This window comes from Phocoena sinus, chromosome 6 (genome assembly GCF_008692025.1).
Source record: "Phocoena sinus isolate mPhoSin1 chromosome 6, mPhoSin1.pri, whole genome shotgun sequence".
Taxonomy (NCBI): domain Eukaryota; kingdom Metazoa; phylum Chordata; class Mammalia; order Artiodactyla; family Phocoenidae; genus Phocoena; species Phocoena sinus.
The window spans coordinates 24,177,385-24,195,865 of record NC_045768.1 but is presented as its reverse complement, the minus strand read 5'-3'; the positions used below and the strand labels follow the sequence as shown (position 1 = coordinate 24,195,865).

Below are 18,481 nucleotides of genomic sequence, written 5' to 3'. Positions count from 1 at the left end.
ACATTTCATAGTTATGAGTCTTGCTTAGGGTCTAAATAACCCTGTGTTCCAGTTTTCATAGAGGGCCAGTGCACAGAGCCAGGTTCTGGGCCAGATTCACCCCCGGCTGCATTTCACCAGGAGGGCTAAGTGTTCTGCAAGGTGCTATTTTCCTGGCATCACCTCTGCACCCAGAGCACAGTTTCATCCCCGGCTCCCATAGAAACCCTCCCCACCCCCAGGACCCCACAGGCTATGAAGAGCAACTGAACAGCTGCAAACACTGGTTATTAGCTCATTTGTTCCTAAAGGGTATATTTACTGGGTGGTTTTTTGTGTGTGTGGTGGAGATTTGTTGTTTTAGTTTATTTTGGTTCTCAATATATATAATCTCTCCTAGACGCTAAGAGGAAAATGTAATTTTATTAGGGGAAAACAAACAAGCAAAACAATCACTTCCTTAGAGAGCAAAGGAAAGAAACGTAACTCACAAGCCCCTGAGAATTAAAAACAAGACATGCTGACGGGCATACTTTCAGCAACCCAGACAGAAGAGCCAGACATCTGACACCCAGCGAATGGCACTGCAAGCAGCGTCTGCCATCAGAGGGCCAGGCTGAGCTTCCAGCCATGATACAACGGCCAGCTACGTTCTCCAGAACCTCGGGGTCCTTGGAGGTGTCTTGGGGCTGCCTGTGGGGTGCTGGGGGTGGGTGAGCAGCAGGTACCAGCCCTGCCCTCCCTGCTCAGTGTCACCCAGAGCAGTCCCGCTTTGGTCTGTTCTCTGTACTGGGCTTCCGTGGCAGGTTTCTCCTAGTGGGCCAAAATCAAAAGCTGCAAAATTTCGAAAAACACTTGATCTAGCCCAACCTCTTTGTTTTCAGATGAGAAAAAGGCCGCCCCAGAGCTGAGTTAAGAGAAATGCCAGGGCTGGGCGGGAGGCCTCCAGATGCCTCATCACTAACCCACTCCTCCACACGTCGCACTCTACCAACTGCCCAGGGCGTACAGCGCACCAAGATAGGCTGACCTCAAAGACCACCCTCCCTGGTAGCCTGAGACCTGTGCCTGGGATGACCAGAGACTAACCAGATGGGGCTACCAGTGGCTGGAGCTTGGACACAAGGGCCGAAACAATTACATAGTCTGGGATTCTCTAGCATGACAGCTGTCCACTGAGGTCGAAACTCACATAAGAAAACAACTGTTTCAGGGAGAGAAAGAGAAGTACACACCAGATGGGACAGTGTCCTCTTGGGCAGCACAGAGACTCACCTGGGAGCTTTAAAACCACAGATGCCCAGGTCCTCACCCGGAGACTGATTCGATTAGCCTGGGGTGTGGCTTGGCTGAGGGTTTCAAAGCTCAGCAGGTGATTCCAATGTACAGGAAAGATCAAGGCCACCTGTGCTGGAGAAGGGGGCGGCCAACCACGCCCCATGGGCCGAACCTGGCCCACCTGCTTTTGTGAGTAAAGTTTAATCAGAACACGCCAGGAGTCGTTCGTTTATATACTGTCTATGCTGCTTTCATGCTCCGGGGGCAGAGTGGAATGGTCCTGAGAGAGACAGCAGAGCCTGCGATGTCTAAAATATTTACGACCAGGCACTTTACAGAAAAAGTTTGTTGACACCGGTGCTAGAGTTTCAGTCTTGTGACAAGTTCTCTTCCTACAGGAATTTCACTGGGTGTTGATAAAGGTCTTCTACGTTGTATGACATGAAACCCGCACGTCACTGAGCCGATCCAGTTTTTCTTCTCGGGGAGCTTTTGCTCAAGAGCACGGCCTTTCTTTCCCATCACTGCCTGCAGTGCCGTTAGCACACTGTGGCATACACATTCCTATCACCTTTATCACCCACTGTTACAATACACAAAGCACAAAGCCACTCAAACAAAGCATCTGTGTTTCCCAAAACAACAAACTGTCTTGGAACATTCTACTGTGTAATTATTGAAAGCCAGGCGGACGGTGTAGCCAGGCAGCAGAAAAAGGGGGTGGAGAGGAAACCATCAGGGGCTTCACTCTGTGATTTAACTGTATTAAGGAAAAAGTCAACATTGCAAACAAATACAGTCATTCGAGAGCAGAGCCATACCCGGACTCTGGGGGCACTTACCAGAACTGAGCTGCTATCATCGGGTTGCTTGCTTTAAGGGAAAAACAGAAAAGTATGACACCTTAGAGAGCTTTACCACTTTTTACCATTTTTACCACTTTTTACCAATGCTCAAGGAAGAGATTCCTGTGATCTCAAAGCAGTCCCAACCCCAGGAGGCAGAATCTTCATCTTGGCTACCTCTCCCTTCTGGAGGAAAAGTAAATCACCTCCTGCTGTGCCCCACCCTCCAACTCACTCAGAACATGCTCACTGAGCTAGTTCCCAGGGCCAGGAGTCCTAGGAGGCAGAGACAGACAGTCCCTGCTCTCAAGGAGCTCACAGTCTTGACACAGCCAGAGACAGAGGAGTGAAAGATCGAAGACAGGCTGAAATACAAGCAGTAACCTGTGCAGGGGAGCTCGGGGCAGACACCTCCGACTGGGTTCGGGGTGTGAGTCTGCGGAAGGGGCCATGGACAGAGGTAGAGCTTGTGTACCTAGACACCATTTCGTTCTTTGAAAAATGGAGCATGGAAAATCATTAACGGTTTCACAAAAATGCTGGAAGTCTGGCTGGAGAAAACGTCAGTAAAATAAAGGAGGGAAAGAGGATGAAGACCAGGAAGGGAAGTGGAGGAGAAGCACGGAACCTGGAGTCTGGAAGAGCTCTAAGGCCACCTCGTGGCATCAAGCACCCTCCCCTCGGCAGCAGCCATACCGCGGCGCCTTTCCCTTTGTGCCTGTACACCTCCAAGGACTGGGCGCTCACTCTGTAAAGGGGGGGCACTATCTTTGGACGGCCCCACCAGCAAGTTCTTCCTTCGACCGGGGTGTTTCTGGGCAACTTTGACCCAACTGGCTACGTGTACAAGCATAATAATGCTCACCAGGGAGGTGAACACAGCCCTTGGGACAGAGAGCTTTCTCACCCCCCACACCCCGGCCCCGCCCCATCACTCACCACTCCCACTTCCTGCAACCAATCACCCTTCACGGACCTGTCACCCTCCCTGGACCCAGCCCCACCCTCTCAACCTCTGGTCTTTCTTGAAAGTGAGGCCACATTCCTTGGGCTCTGGGCAATTTTTTCCCCACGAAAGCAGCCAAGAATGGCTTTGGAGAGTTTCTGGCTGCCACGCCATTGTACCGTTGGTTCAAAAAGGAAGGAAACAGTGGGGAACACAAGGTTAAAGATTCTAGATGGGAAAGCACAGGTGCCAGGTCCCACAAAGGCCCACTAAGTCCTGAGTTATACAAGAAAAACATATGAAATGGCCAGTACAATGATATATGGGAGGGAACAAGAGTGGGGTGGGGAGATGCAGAGGTCCTGCTATAAAAGAACAAGATAGTCCTGAATGGAGGAGCAATCAAGTGTGGACAAAGGAGAGCTAGGAGATGGGATCTGGAGGCCAGGTTTAAACAGAAACGAGCCCGGCTTGCTCATCTGCTGACTGAACCTGTAACTGGGTACCAGGCCTCATGCAGGTGTGAGGCCACAGTAGTAAATGACAGACGAAGCTCGGGGAGTTCGGGAAAGGGGGGGTGGGTAGGGAGGGCAAGCATCCTGGGGCCTGGCTAAATTCACGGGCATGGTGTACTTGGATTGACTCTGGGCCCCGAGTCCAGTCTTTAATTAGTTCTGGTTCTGCTCTTAAGTGGTCAGAATTCTGGTTAGCGCGAGACTGATGTCCCCATTTGAAACTGGAAGATGGAGGGGAGAAGGGACTGTTCTTCCCGAGACATGTCTTCATCTTCCACGGGCAAGAAACATGTTTACCTATGATATCCCTAAGGTCCCAGGTCCAACAGAAGCAAAGGGGTACAAGAAAAGAAATATGGAAAAGGGGGAGAAGGAAATGAACACATCCAATGGGAAAGACTAAAGACAGCTGGATGGTGAGAGTAGCCTGATTCCCACCAAGAGAAGCCCACTGGGGTTTTGTCAAAAGCTTTGGAATGACAGAGAACAGCAGACAGTTCCTTCACAAACCGCTTCGCCAAACTCCTTGGGGCTTATTAACCAACTTAACCGTGATGTAAAATTCCAAGACAGAACGAAAAGCACACCACCTTTGAATGTCGAATGTCTCCGGGACGGATAGCGTTTACTAGGCTTCCTCTCGAAGGTGCTGGTTCTCCGTAACCTGGCGCCATGTGTAGCCTGGTATTCCGTCCGGCCACTGGAAAGCAAACATTTCACTGCATGCTACCAATATCAGAATGTCAGTACATTATACGCATTTGGAAGTGAACTTTTATTTCCAAGAGCTCCAATGTAAATTTCAACTTATCTCAAACTCGTTTGGCAAAGACACACACTAAATTTAGCCTTCCGCTTGAAAATAAAATCGCTGTTGCCAAATCCAGGCTGTATTATATTTCCGCCAAAGGACAAAACCTGCAGTTTAGGTACCAGCCCAAACCAAACTGCACAAACCAAGCAGGTCTGAGTACTTGGAATATTTGACTAAGAGAACACTGATTCACACGTAAAATACCTTTCCTAAAACGTATTAGGTACACATTTAACTCTTTTAAAAGGCTGTTATCAATGACCACTTAACTAAACCTTGGCTTTCCCTGCTATGCCAAGAAAAACACTGCTGCTTTCACCAAGGCTCTCCATCAACCCAACGTCCAGCTATAGCTTCCAGGAGGCAATGCTGTCTTTGTCTGATCTATCACTGCCTCATTCCAGCCACCCTCAGCTTATGATTTATCACATGGAAGGAGCCACTTGCCACCTGCTTTGACTGCCTCCAAGGGGCAAACTCGTCTCCAAACTCCCTTCCTTCCCACGCTGGGCTGGACCAAGTCCCACGGGAAACCCCGCCTGGGCAACCTCAACAGTCCCACGGGACCTTCCTTCTCACGTTGGGCTGGACCAAGTTCCACGGGAAATCCCGCCTGGGCAACCTCAACAGTGCGGTCCTGCTCACTTGGAGCACAGCAGACTTCAGCACACCGTGCAACGTCTCTGCCAGGCTTCGCAGTTATGACATCTTCCTTCCGTCCTTCCTTCGCAGGACCCATGAGTCGATTCTTTCTCAGAAAGGACTTGGTCCCCCCCACTCCCCTCTGCAGCATTTAAAAATACATTCAAACCAAGCGATTCTTTAAACACAAGTGCACAGACATTTCCGTGCACAGCAGAAAAATTTGAAATGAACAAATCGTTTGGCATCTTAAATAGAGTTCAAGGACATGCCATGTGTGAGAAGAGGTTATGAAACCATGCGAAGTTTTAGATCTTGTAACAGCAATTCTCAGATCTGTAAACATGCCTCAGGAATCGACCCTGGGAGTGCATTTTAAACGCACATTCCCAGGCCTTATTCATACAGCCACACGTGAGCCCCCCATAGATTCTGATTACAAAGGCCTGAGATGAGGTCTTAAATCCTCATTTTAAAAAAACACCCAGGGAGTTCTCGTGCACTTTGAGAGACATGGTCTTAGAAACGTAAGTAGAAATATATCGGAATAAACCTCTCTTTCTTCAGGGTCTTTTCAGATTCAAATATTCCTGAGCCCAGCCTGGGTCACTCACACGCACAGTGACATCCGCTCTCATTCTTAATTGTCACCAAATTTCTTGATGTTGGCGTGTGACAGGCGATAGAGTAGTGGTTAAAATATAAGACATAAGACCCAGACAGCCTGGGGTTGAATCTCAGCTCTACCACTGACTGGCTGTGACTTTGGACAGATTATATACCCGCCCCCGGACCTAGTTCCCTTATTTGTACAATGGGTATAATTTGAGGACCCATCTCATTAAGGCCATGGGGAGGATTACAAGTTGGTACATGAAAAGCTCTAGGGCAGTGTGGTCGACAGAGCTTTCCAAAACGACGCTCATGTTCTACATCAGCACGGCCCAATGTGGCAGCCACCCATCTCACTTGTACCGGGCACCTGAAGCGTGGTTAGTGAGACCAAGAAGCCACATTTTTAAATGTACTGAACATGAATTAATTTAGATAGCCACATGTAGCTCGCACCTACTGTAATAGACGGCACAGTTCCAGCTAAATGTCAGCTGTTAATAATTTTGTGATTATTAGCTTCATCTTATCCGTGAGGAGGCGGAGGCTAGAAGAGCTCCGGCGACTCCACGAAAGGTCAGATGCTAAGAAAGAAGCAGGGGCAGGACGTCCAACCCAAGCCTCCAGATGCAGGTCCACTGCTCCTTTCACCAAAACATCACGGCTGCCCTCCTTCAAGACACATGACCGTGTTGTAAAGACGGTGCCTACCTGAACCTGAAGCGAGAGCCCAGTCTGATAAAGTCCGATCTGTTGGACTTCCTGTTTCCCGGCATCCGCAGCCGGAAGAAGGCATGGTGCTCCACGGCGCACTTCCACAGATGCTTGCAGGTCCGGGCGCTGTCCAGGCGGAACACGAACGTGTGCTCCTGTTCCCGGCCCTCGGAGGTGAAGCACGGGGGTCCCGGTGAGCAGGGATTTGTAACACTGACTCAGGATGACTCACGGCAAGGTGGAGGGACGGAGGCAAGGCTTACCTGGTCATCGTCCTCCACCACCACCAGCGTCAATTTGCTCTTTTTAAAATCCATTTTGGTAATTTTGGGCCTGGCCAGAAAGAAAGCATTTTCAAAGCACAGTCTGCAGCAGCGCCGTCTACCCATCACACCGCCGTTTCCTTTCTACCGTTTAAGCTCAGATTTGCTCAAGGAATCACTCATTCATGTTAAATGTGATTATCCAGAAGCGCCACTGCCATTTGTCAGACACCCACAAATGCAAGAGTACGTGTGTTTTAAAAATGAATCTGGGTGTTGCAAATATCCCTCGATAATCACCCATCACATATAATTCCACCACAAAATAGGAAAAGACATTTTTAATATAGGACAAAACTAAATTACCAAAAGAATAAGCCTATTTTGTTAGCTCCTTCAAAGATTAAAATGCCTGTCGGGGTCAGTCCAAGAGAATATTCACAGCCATCTCTTCCCTACAAATAAACGAAGGCACAGTCGGTAGAGGGTTCTAACAGGTCGTCACAGAGCAGAATGCAAAACAGTTTCCTCACCGCATTACTTAGTTTGCACATTGTTTACACGTTTTTCAGTCACTGGGAAAACCAATTACTTAAACGCACACGGTTCTTACCCTGACAACGTGCATGTCTACCCCATACATTTCCAGCCACTTCGCTTTATTCAGATAGGAGAGTTCCGCCTGGGCAGGGCTCTTTCCCCTTAGAAAAACCAACGAGACACATGTGAACTGCAACGCGTACACCCACACAAGCCTGAAGGGCACGGCCACATGAAGGGGTGCCTGGGGCAATTAAAGGGATGAGGGCTACCGATTTACATCAACATGACACGACCTCCAAGAACAGACTGTTAACTGAGCAGAAAGAGGACAGAGCAGGGCTTATAATACGAACGCTTAGGGAGACGACTCTGTGTGTAGATTCGTGCATGCGTGCGCGAAGGAGAAAGGCTGGAAGGATACACAGCTGGCTGCTCACAGCGGCTTCGTGCAGGAGGGAGCGTGGGTGGGGTGTGACAGGGACTGGGGCAAGACTCTACGCGCGCCCGCCCGTTTCTACGCTGTTGTTTCAATGGGATACGAGAATGTGCTACTGTCAGCTTCCATCTGCAAAGGAGCCAGAATGGCTGCGGGACAACGGGAAACCATGCTCGGTTTCTGAGTCAAGAGTGACTGGGCACAAGCAGTGTTTGGGGAAGATGGGCTGGGCGGGAGGAGAGGCGGTGGCCCTGTTATCCAGGCATAAAACTGCTAGACTAGGGTGACTAAGGGAGGAACGAGGACAAAGCAAGAGAGAAGTGGCAGGGCTGGATTTAGCTGTGGTGACCACGTGTCCTGAAATACAACTCTGTACAACACACGGTCTCAAACATGAGTGTCCCTGAAGGAACCCCAGGACACATTTCTAAAGGGTTTGCCCTAGCAGTCCAGGCCATGGACAGAGCCCCAGGTGTATGGGACTGGGTGGGTCAAGGCAGCACCCCTCTGCCTTGGTTAGGAGGCCGGGATGGCCATGGCGTCCCTGGCTATGCGACGAGCAAATTGGGACCAGGCCCTGTACTTCAGAGGAAGAAACAGGAGTATGGCTTGGTTTTTACTGTACATCTCTGGAAAGAGAGATGTCCTGTGGGCCTTTGAAAAACAGGACTGAAGCACAGGAGGGAAAGAAGTGAAGAGCTGGAGCTGCGATTTTATAGTCATCAACAGAGCCACTCTGCCGTGAGATAAAAGAGTCTGACAAATGCTTACAAATGACCAAATGCATACATCAGAATGTTAGATGGTAGCATCAAGGTACCTGCACTCTTTCCATCTCTGGAAGATATCAAATTCCATCGCTTCTGTCTGATTTGGAATGAACCGAAACTCAGACACAAGCTCTGGTGTATGTTCTGGAAGCTCGCACTCCCCAAGCTCGGCTGCAGGTTTCATAAAAGGGAGAAAACAGGAGACAGTGAATGCTTTTGGTTATTGCAGCACCAGGTCCAAAGGCACTTTGCCTGACTGTAAACAGCACAGGTACCCCCTCATGTATAACCAACTCCCCGCTTTCAAGAGGACTTAACTCCCACTCGGTCTCCACACGTACATTCAGAGTTCCCATGAATCACTCCAATGCGCTCCACACTGGGCCATACACCATCATCTCAGTTATGACTGTCCCTCTCCCGACTATTTCTCTGGCCCAGGGAGGCCCTGATTACATTTCCCCCACAAAACTGTAGTGCCTGAATTTGCAATAAAAGGCAACTGCAGGCAATGGGGACCCACCCAGAAACATCCATGTAACAAGGCTCTCGTTAAGGGTAGGTCTGAACAGCACTCCAGAGTCTGCAGTGCTGGAGAGGACCAATCAAGAATTTGGTACAGGCAGAAATCAGGGAGAAAAAATCAGGCAGGAGGGAGAAGGAAGGAGTGAGGAGTGAGGGAGGAGGGGGTGAGAAGGCCCCGGGAGCAACTGCGGCAACTCAGGCAGAAGCTGGGAGGGAGCCGGCTGTGCAGAAAGGAGGAGCGGCCACGCGGGCGATCCCAGCAAAAAGCCCGAAGCCGCCGCTTGGTCCTGGCTCTTGCCCAGTGCCCCTGGGAATGCAGGGCCCGAGGACACAGGGGGCCCATTCCTCCAGGACATGAATGAGAAAGCCCACTCTCTCCACTCCCCCCACCCTTGCAGTGCAGGAGGCAGACCTCAGAAGGAAAAGGAATCCGCCAGGGGTTCCTCTATACCTTGTTTGCTATGAACTCTAATTACCTCTGATACCTTGCTGCACAAAGTGTGGTCCACAGACCAGCAGCGTGGGCCTGCTCACCATGCACAATCGCAGGCCCCACCCTGGATCTGCTGGAGCAAACCCACCACGTCCCCAGGAGGGTGGTGCTCACATTACTTTGAAAAGCACTGGTTTTCGAATGTGCCAGAATTGCTTGGAGGGCTCGTTCGAACACACATTGCTGGCCCCCATCCCCGGAGGTTCTAAATCCATAGGTCTGGAATAAGGCCTGAAAACTTGCATTGCTAACAAGTTCCCAGGGGATGCTGACGCAGCTGATGCAGTATGTCCCCAGGGAACACACTCTGAGAATCACTGCTTAACACGACATCCCACCGACCAGCCAGCAAATGACCAAACACCCCCAGGGACAGCAACTCACTATGGACCCAGCAGCCCTTTCCAGTGGCTTCTGAGCCCCAATCCCAGAGCCCAGCTTTCAGGAAAGGGACTCCAGCTGGCTCGCAGGAGAAGAGGTTAAAATGTTCCTGTCCACACAGAGGAAGCGGCAATACCATACTCGGAGGGGTGGTGGGAGGACTGCAGGAGACGGTGTCTGACACAGGGCAGGGACCTAGTGACTGTCCCCTCACCTGACTGCAGCCCCTCACCTGCAGCTCTCAACTGGACGGCACCCCTAATACCACCAGGTGGTCTGGGTCAGGATGTGCAGCTGCTGGGTGCCTTGGGCAAAGTCACAGATGAAGATGGTGACATGTTTGCCCAGAAAAGGTGAGGGCTGGGCTCCCAAGGCTGGGGGCCACAACTGACCTCTGACCTAGATGTCACCCTGAAGCTAGGGACCTAGCAAAGCTAGAAGGGCAGTCTGGGAAGAGATCTCCTTGATATGAACCACGCTGCACCCATGGGCCAAAGTGAGCCCTGTGTTTACTGGTGTGTCTGCACAAGACTGGATTAACTGTGCATCTGACATCATCAAGCACAGGAGGGAGAAGCCAATGACGAGGTTCCCCCGAGACCAGGCAAAGGGGACACTTTGCTGTCTGCCTTCCAAGAACCTGCCGGCAAGAGGACACTTTGCTCAGTCTTTGAACTCTGCAGCCAGGGTCCCAGCTGTGAAGGGTATGGGGCGTGGTGGAAACAGCTCAGAGGCAGGAGGGCTTGACTACCAACTTGACCATATACTACCTGTGTGACCTGGGCAAGTCACTTCACTGTCCTGGGTCTCTGTTGCCTTATCCACAAAAGGGAAACTGACAAAGATGAAACAAGATCATGGACACACAACAAATGACTATCCCATTCTTCTCCTCCCTTCTTCTTCTTTGTGCCTGAAATAATTTCCAAATCAACCATAAAATTAGTTCTCAAAGAGCAGAGCCTCCAAGCAGGGCCACTGCATCACAGCTCATGAGGCATCAATTCAAGGACAACTGCAGCAAGACACGTATTCGAGGCTCAAGCATGGGAAGAAGTACACAAGCTCTCACTGTGCAAACCCACAGAGGCTCTTAGCGATCATAGTCCAAGGCAAACCGGCTTCTTTGCGGCTGAACTAGAAGCATTTACTGATGGGCTGGGGGGAGGAGGGGACATGGAGAGACAATGTGACAAAAACTTCCCCATTTCTGTGTCTACATCTTCAGTTTGTCTTTGTACCGGACATAATGACTGCATCTTAAATTACACTAATGTTGTGGTTCCAACTCAGATAGGTAATTTCTCCAAGAAGGGCTCAAATGACAGCTGGTATTCTTGTCTGCCTCGGCTACAGGGCAAGGCAAATGGTTATCCTAGAGCTGGGTGATGCCTTCACCACTTGGGGGCAGGCAGGGTGGTGACATCTGTGCCTCATCGTCGTCTAATCATTTAGGACGTGTGCCAATGGCCTTAGGAAGAACCTCTCAGGTGGACTGACTGCCCCAGGTCTGACATGGATGCTTTCATCCCATTAACTACACCCTGCCATCTACTGCTGGGCCACCAAGCCTGACAGTATGACCTCCTGGCAGCTCAGAAACTCTAGGGTGGATGCAACTTGGCAAGCTGGTGAAATACAGATTGGTCAAAGTGGACAGTCCATTTCCAAGTTCCCCAAGCCACTGCACATCGTTATGGCACTTACCATAAGGACCACTGTATCAGGAAAATATGGATGTGAAGCACTTAGCATTGTATTTAGCACAGACGGTTACCTCCAACACAAGTACCTTCAGACCACATGGGCAGACTGCCCTTCAGCCAAAGTCCATTGCGGGGGGGGGCTCTTCAATTTCATTCTGCACTTACTGAGCACCTATTATATGCCAAGTCTCCACTAGATAATAAGCACTAAAGTGGTAGATGGACCTAGAGTCTGTCATACACAGTGAAGTACGTCAGAAAGAGAAAAACGAATATAGCATGCTAACGCATATATATGGAATCTAAAAAAAAAAAGGTTCTGAAGAACCTAGGGGCAGGACAGGAATAAAGATGCAGGCGTAGAGAATGGACTTGAGGACATGGGGCAGGGTTGGGGGTGGAAGGGTAAGCTGGGACGAAGTGAAAGAATAGCATGGACATATATACACTACCAAATGTAAAATAGCTAGTGGGAAGCAGCTGCATAGCACAGGGAGATCAGTTCGGTGCTCTGTGACCACCTAGAGGGCTGGGATAGGGAGGGTGGGAGGGAGACGCAAGAGGGAGGGGATATGGGGATATATGTATACATATAGCTGATTCACTTTGTTATACAGCAGCAAGTAACAAAACAATGTAAAGCAATTATACTCCAATAAAGATGTAAATATATATATATATATATATATATATATATATAAATGAAAAAAATAAGCAGTAAAGGTGACTAAGGAATGGAAGTATCAGGGAATGGGAGTAACCTGGTCACTAAAAACCTTCTTTATAAGTACAAGCATGACAGAAAGAATATATGTACTAAAATTACCAAGTAGAAAATCATAGCAAAAAATTTGTGTATGAGTCTGATCAGAACTACATTTTTAAAACTCAAACTCATAGACAGAAACTCTGCTTGTCTGTGGGTAGGACCGTAGGTTACTTTCTTCCTTCTGCTTGTCTGATTGTTGTCCTGATATTCTATAATAAGCCTGTACTGATTTTATAATTTGAAAAGACTTAGATCAACTTTTAAAACTTGGTAAATACAAAAGTCAGAAGCCAAATCTTACCATGGCACTCAAAAATAGTTAGTAGTTATAAATGAATACATCATAATTCATTATCCCATAGAAGCCCTGATAAACGAGTCCGCAATATATGTCTATCCGACGTGCTGATTAAATTCCTTATATGCAGTTACACGTTAGTATCCTTTTAATTAGTGCTGGCAACTTTAACAAGTGTTTCTTGTGCATGTTAAACTAAAAATCCACCAGTGCATCAGACAGAGGGAACAGTCAACGTTGAGAGACAGGCAACCCTCTTACCATCCAATTCCCACCCACATGCTGATGACTCTCCCCTGTGAGTGCTTCCAGCCTGACCTGTCTGGTGGAGCCAGATCTCTACAGACTCAAGAAGCTCCCAGAGGCCCCACTGGTCCCTCTCAGCCAAGAGACCCTACACAGATGTCCCCCCACGGGAGCCCAACTCTTCTTCTAACCATTCACTGTCACCATCTCCCATCCTTGGTAGCAGCCTATGAGTCATCTCTGTCTCCTCTCTCAACACTGAGCCTAATGACCAGGTCCTTCTCCTTGTACCGCTGATGCTATTTTGGGGTGTGTGTTTAACCCCCAGCCTTAGTTTCGTTTTGTCACAGCTACACCTCCTCACTTCACCCCCAGCCCCAGTCTTGGTCTTGCCCCCATCCCTTCTCCCCATCACAGTCACTGTGGCCTTTCTAAAATGCACGTCTGGCCAGGTCTGCCTCCCGCTCAAGAGGCTTCAAAGACGCCGTGTCTTCAAAGACAGCACGAAGTTCATGCACTTTAAATGGGGTCAAGGTCACCCGCCGCTCCAGGTTCTTGAACTTGGCCCTCTGACACCAATCAACTGCTAGTGCCTCTCCACACTTTTCTACTTTGTGCCTTGGTTCCTCTGTTCATCTCCATCTACCCTTCCCCCAGCAGGCCTCCACCTTCCAAGCCTCCTGCAGGTCTCTCTTCCTGAAGGAACCACAGTGTACTCTGTACGTACACACGGAGTATGTGATCCAGCCACGAGGCCCTCATGGGACCGAAAGCTACTTGGGGACGGAGACCAAAGCAGAGCACTGTGCCTGGTACACAGGAGACCCTCATTTGTTGAAATGAAAAGCAACAACTTTAAAATGCTAATTACCACTAAGGAAAAATGTACCTTGTAGGCAGAGAGCGGCTAACTCCACAGCTGTCTCATATGGGCATTTCAACCTTGGAAGGGAAAAAAAGAAAAGAAATTAACTGTAAATACGAACTTTAATATTCATAACTATATAAAATGTCAGTAACATCATCTCTCAGAAGGTAGTGATATTCAGATAATGATTTTTGTTCTCGGTGGTTTCTACATTAAAAAATGCGAACAAGCTGACTTACACTCCCTGTTTCCCAAAGTCAGCTCTCATCATATGGTGAAATAACCCCATCTACGTATAGTTCCTCTCAACTCTAAGCAGAGTGGGCAATTTTACTGAATCTGGCAAGAACTGGGAAGTTTGGGAAACTGAATGAAAAGCCTTCCCTTTGCCTTATTATTTTTAAACTTATTTTATCTTGGTCTAGTACATGCATCTTTTGAAGCTGCCTTCACTCTTTCTTGAAACGAGGTCATAGTGTTACAAATAAACAGAAACCATATCTAAGATGGCCAGGACAGCTGGATACACTCAAGCAATTGAATAACTGAGGCACCGCCACAGAGGTGTATTACTACAAATCCAGTGATCTCGTTCATATTTACTATTACAAATTTAGTTAGAAAAATAATGATGACACACATTGGCATAGCACTTCATAGTTTTCAAAGCCTTTTCATATATGTTTACTATCCAATTTGGTCAATGCATCAAGTGTGTCAACCCCTAGGATGGGGCTTGCCTGTCCTCCCCATTCCCACCTCAGAAATGAGTGTTCAAGTGTCCTGCCCACAGACGGCCAGCTGGTAGAGGCAACGCTGGGGCCGCCAGAACACCATTCTGCTAGGAACGCAGTAAATCAGGCTGACGTGCACGTAATCTGCAAAGTACTGTACAAATGAGAGGCATCGCCTTTAATGTTTTTCCAGACCAAAGACAATCACCAGTTAAGAGGCTCTTAGTATGAGAAGCACAGTATGGAGAGAGAGAGAGAGAGAGAAACACACACACAATCAAAGATCTGTATTGCATGGCTGAATAAGGCAAATGTATACACTGTACAATCTACTTGTTCTATAGTGTACATTCCACTAGGATTCTCATAGCACATGTTCTAAGAGAGCTTCCAAATTCGGAAATCACATTTTGAATCTCCTTCAGATTATATTCAAAATCAAAATGTATTCCTGTCAGTAATAGCAGGTATTGCTTTTTAGATTCAGTGTATCTTAGTTTTTCATGTAACGGAAAATAGTCAACATGGCTGGTGAAAAATGACACAACTGTAAAAGGTATGACTGCTGAAATCCCATACCCTTAAAATACATACTGCCTGTGAAACCAACCATTTCAGTGCCAGTGGTTCTTGCACTCAACAATCGTTGTATAGCCAGAGGCCTAGTGTTTAAAGACCATTTTTAAGAGAGGAAAAGGAAATGAGATGAGATGTCTAAACCTCTTTCTACTAGAATCAGAACATAACCTCTTTACATTACTTAAATGCAGATGGTGATGAGTGAGACTTTTGGATGGTCCAAAAACTTGTCAGTGTATACATACTAATAACGTATCTTGCTTACAAATATGACAAAAGCCGTTATGAATGGGGCAGTGATGTGATCAGGGAGAGACTTATTCCCGGATACACATCACTTAAGATATTAAATGCTCTTGGAAATGCTTCAAGCCATATAGTAATCACGTGAAATAAGATGATGTTGACTGTGATCATGACTGTGATCCAAGTATCAGACTCACTTTACAATGCCTGGTGTACTTTTTTTGAATTTTGAAAAGGGAACAAGCGTAAAGAGTTAAAAAACAAACACACACGGTGAACTATTTAGAAAATATACTATGATCTACCCTGAGTTAAGAGTTAGAACAAAAACATACTTACTTTCCTGAAAGAATGTCATGCCTGAGTTGTAAAACAAACAGGTACCTGACAAACATATACAAAAGTCAAAAGAGGGTAACTCTTCCCCAGCCGCTTCCAGTCCCCAACTTCCCATCACAAATCCCACCCCACACACAGCCCGGAATTCTGCATTGTAAAAAGGGAGTCCAAATCAAATGAGAACTTGGGTGGAAGCATCTCCTCCTGTCTCTAGGAAGGCATCCCAGAATCTAGCTAGGAATGAGCGCATGTAGGAATTCGCAAGATACTTGGAGGATGGAACATGGAGCACTGCACAGTCCAATGACACCTCCACACGCCCTTGGGGCTCCAGGAGAGAGAGAGACACACACACACACATGCACACGCACGCAGGGCTCACACGCAGCATGCAACGTGTCCAATCCAACAGGCAGGGTAGAGCCACTGCATTGGGCCCTCAGCCTGCCCACCAGCAGATTCCAGAAAGGCTGCAGCTGATTGTATCAAAAAATTTACAGCTGACTGTAGTTAGCAACCACTGGAGGCTTTTTTTCTGATGCAGTTTAACTGCAGACTCTGCCTTTGAAAAAACAAAGTACACGTGCGCACACACACACACACACATACACACACACGCGCGCGCGCCCGCGAAACAAAAGTCCTGGAATTGGATGGCAGCTGGTCACAGGGGTAATGGAAAATGGGGAGGAAGGCAGCAAATAACACAACTGCAGTTCACTTAAGTAAAAGATTAAGTAAGTATTCTTTTTACCAGGAGGATGTGGGCATCAGAACCACTTACAGTGCTTTGTAAAAACCAAAGCTGCCCACGCTCCACTCCATACCTACAGAATGAGAAGCTTACACACAAGAGTGGTCCCCAGGAATCTGATTTGTTCAAAAGCCTCCCAGGTGTTTCTGATTCACAAACCCTGGTTAAGAATCACTGGCTCTGATGACAGCTAGAAGCAGCACACTTCATAAAGGACTCTAAAGAGAAACACTAGGATAATGTAATTTGTTTGAACTTTGAAAACAATGCACACGGTCACTCTCTGTGGAATGGATATAGGACAATGTGGGTGACGCAGACATGTGGGTGGTGGTGAAGGTTCTAGTACATTCCAGAATGTTAGTACTTCTGAGAAGTGCTCAACCACCATTAAACTGAGTACCCACATCAAGGAGGACACAATGCTGACGTGGCCAGAACTTCCAATTCCTATAGGAAAACCTAACCACAGAAGCCCCCAGGCCGCTCCCATGGGGGACATGGCAATATAGTCGGTCTTTAAAGTATTACTTAGGGGGTCACCTCCAAGCCAGCGGCCACCACCATGGATCACCCAGAAGCTTACATGTCACCACAACTGTCCATCACAGACAATGACAAGGAGATTCTGGGGACATCAAAAACAGCAGAAGGCTGAGTAGAGAATCTCACTGATAGAAGGGTGGCTGGAGGGAAAGTCCACACGTAAAATGTTCTTTAAGCCTCTTTTGCTTTGACGCTATTTCTGAAGTCTAAGAGACAGGCAAGGGCAGGTGCACTATAAAAGAAATTCGGTGGGGCGGAAAGATACCGTGATGGAATTCTAACAACTTTGATATTATAACCATCAAGGGAATATTTTGCAGTTGCTTAAAAAAATAAGGTGGCAATTTTGGAGGCAGAGATGCTCTTCTAATATCTGCCTTCTCTTTTTGTATCTGAGACAAAATTAAAGTGCCATAGACCAACTAGCCAATTTACCCAAGGTCCAACAAAATAGGAACGTGACAAGAAAATAAATTTTAAAATTTTGATTCACTATGAAAAAGGTCCAGTCAAGCAAAGTGTGGATTTTCAACAGAATACAGAGATAAGCACACACAAAGTGCTAATAACAGTTGCTCAGAATATAAAGACAGCAGATGAAAGAGGCGGCAAACCCACAGTTTAGAAGACCCGTGGATTGTAGGTAAGGCAGGTGCTACGGGGTGTGGGTGGGTAGGAGGACCTTGTTTTGCATCTTGTCCTACCTTGTAAACTCTTCACGAAGGTTGTTCGGTTCTGAAGAATAATATTTAACTCGAAAGTGCAAAGCATAAGCAGGTCCAACTAAGCATTTGGAGATGGAAGGTTCAAGATGTTTTTCCCCAATTTTGAAGATCACAGAATGGACAAAAGGAAAAACATGTTAAATATATTAACATATCCACCACGGACTCTGGGAGGTAACAACAGAACATACAAAGCTAGTAAGTTCTTTTCAATACTAGTTTGGAAAACTAAAATGGACTTCGGTTTTGACAAAAGATAGTTTAGCTAGTAATCTCATTCTGGAAAAAAACCGTCATCATCTAGATGAATTACTAAGAGCTAACCTTTTACTTTCACCTCTGATTCACCCAAAGTGATACTAACTTTTAACAAAATACTAAGTGGGCTAAAGGAAAGTGACACATAAACAGTCAAGTGTTCTGTAATCTAAAAATACTACGGTAGGGCTTCCCTGGTGGCGCAGTGGTTGAGAGTCCGCGTGCCGATGCAGGGGACACGGGTTCGTGCCCCGGTCCGGGAAGATCCCACATGCTGCAGAGAGGCTGGGCCCGTGAGCCATGGCCGCTGAGCCTGCGCGTCCGGAGCCTGTGCTCCGCAACGGGAGAATGGGAGAGGCCATAACAGTGAGAGGCCCGCATACCACAAAAAAAAAAAAAAAAAAAAAAAAAACCTACGGTAAAAAAACCTTAAAAGTATTGAATTAAAAAAAATTACTCATACATAAACCACACTGAAGAAATCTGGTTACCACAACTATAAAATCAGAGAGCTGGACCAGACTGTCAAAGATCCTTCCTGCTCTCCCATTCTCTGAATCTACTTCATAACTCACGAGAAAACGAATGTCACAGGTATAAAGTCATGTTTCTGAACAGCATATCTATCAGTCCTCACTGGGAGAAGTGTCTGATTTC

At 47.5% G+C, this 18,481-nt stretch overlaps 1 protein-coding gene across 2 annotated transcripts in view; it reads right to left on the bottom strand.

Annotated features, from left to right (window-relative positions):
* The window catches only part of EPB41L4B (erythrocyte membrane protein band 4.1 like 4B), a 145,794-nt gene that overhangs the window by 72,074 nt on the left and 55,239 nt on the right, over nucleotides 1-18,481 (bottom strand). For both annotated transcript variants that reach the window (XM_032635734.1, XM_032635733.1), the window contains exons 4-13: nucleotides 17,546-17,624; nucleotides 15,542-15,586; nucleotides 13,665-13,717; nucleotides 8,408-8,528; nucleotides 7,222-7,309; nucleotides 6,975-7,063; nucleotides 6,609-6,678; nucleotides 6,343-6,512; nucleotides 4,154-4,263; nucleotides 2,100-2,130 (exon numbers count right to left, since the gene is read on the bottom strand). In XM_032635734.1, the coding sequence (XP_032491625.1) occupies nucleotides 2,100-2,130; nucleotides 4,154-4,263; nucleotides 6,343-6,512; nucleotides 6,609-6,678; nucleotides 6,975-7,063; nucleotides 7,222-7,309; nucleotides 8,408-8,528; nucleotides 13,665-13,717; nucleotides 15,542-15,586; nucleotides 17,546-17,624 (856 nt within the window). The remainder of the gene's footprint in view (nucleotides 1-2,099; nucleotides 2,131-4,153; nucleotides 4,264-6,342; nucleotides 6,513-6,608; nucleotides 6,679-6,974; nucleotides 7,064-7,221; nucleotides 7,310-8,407; nucleotides 8,529-13,664; nucleotides 13,718-15,541; nucleotides 15,587-17,545; nucleotides 17,625-18,481) is intronic.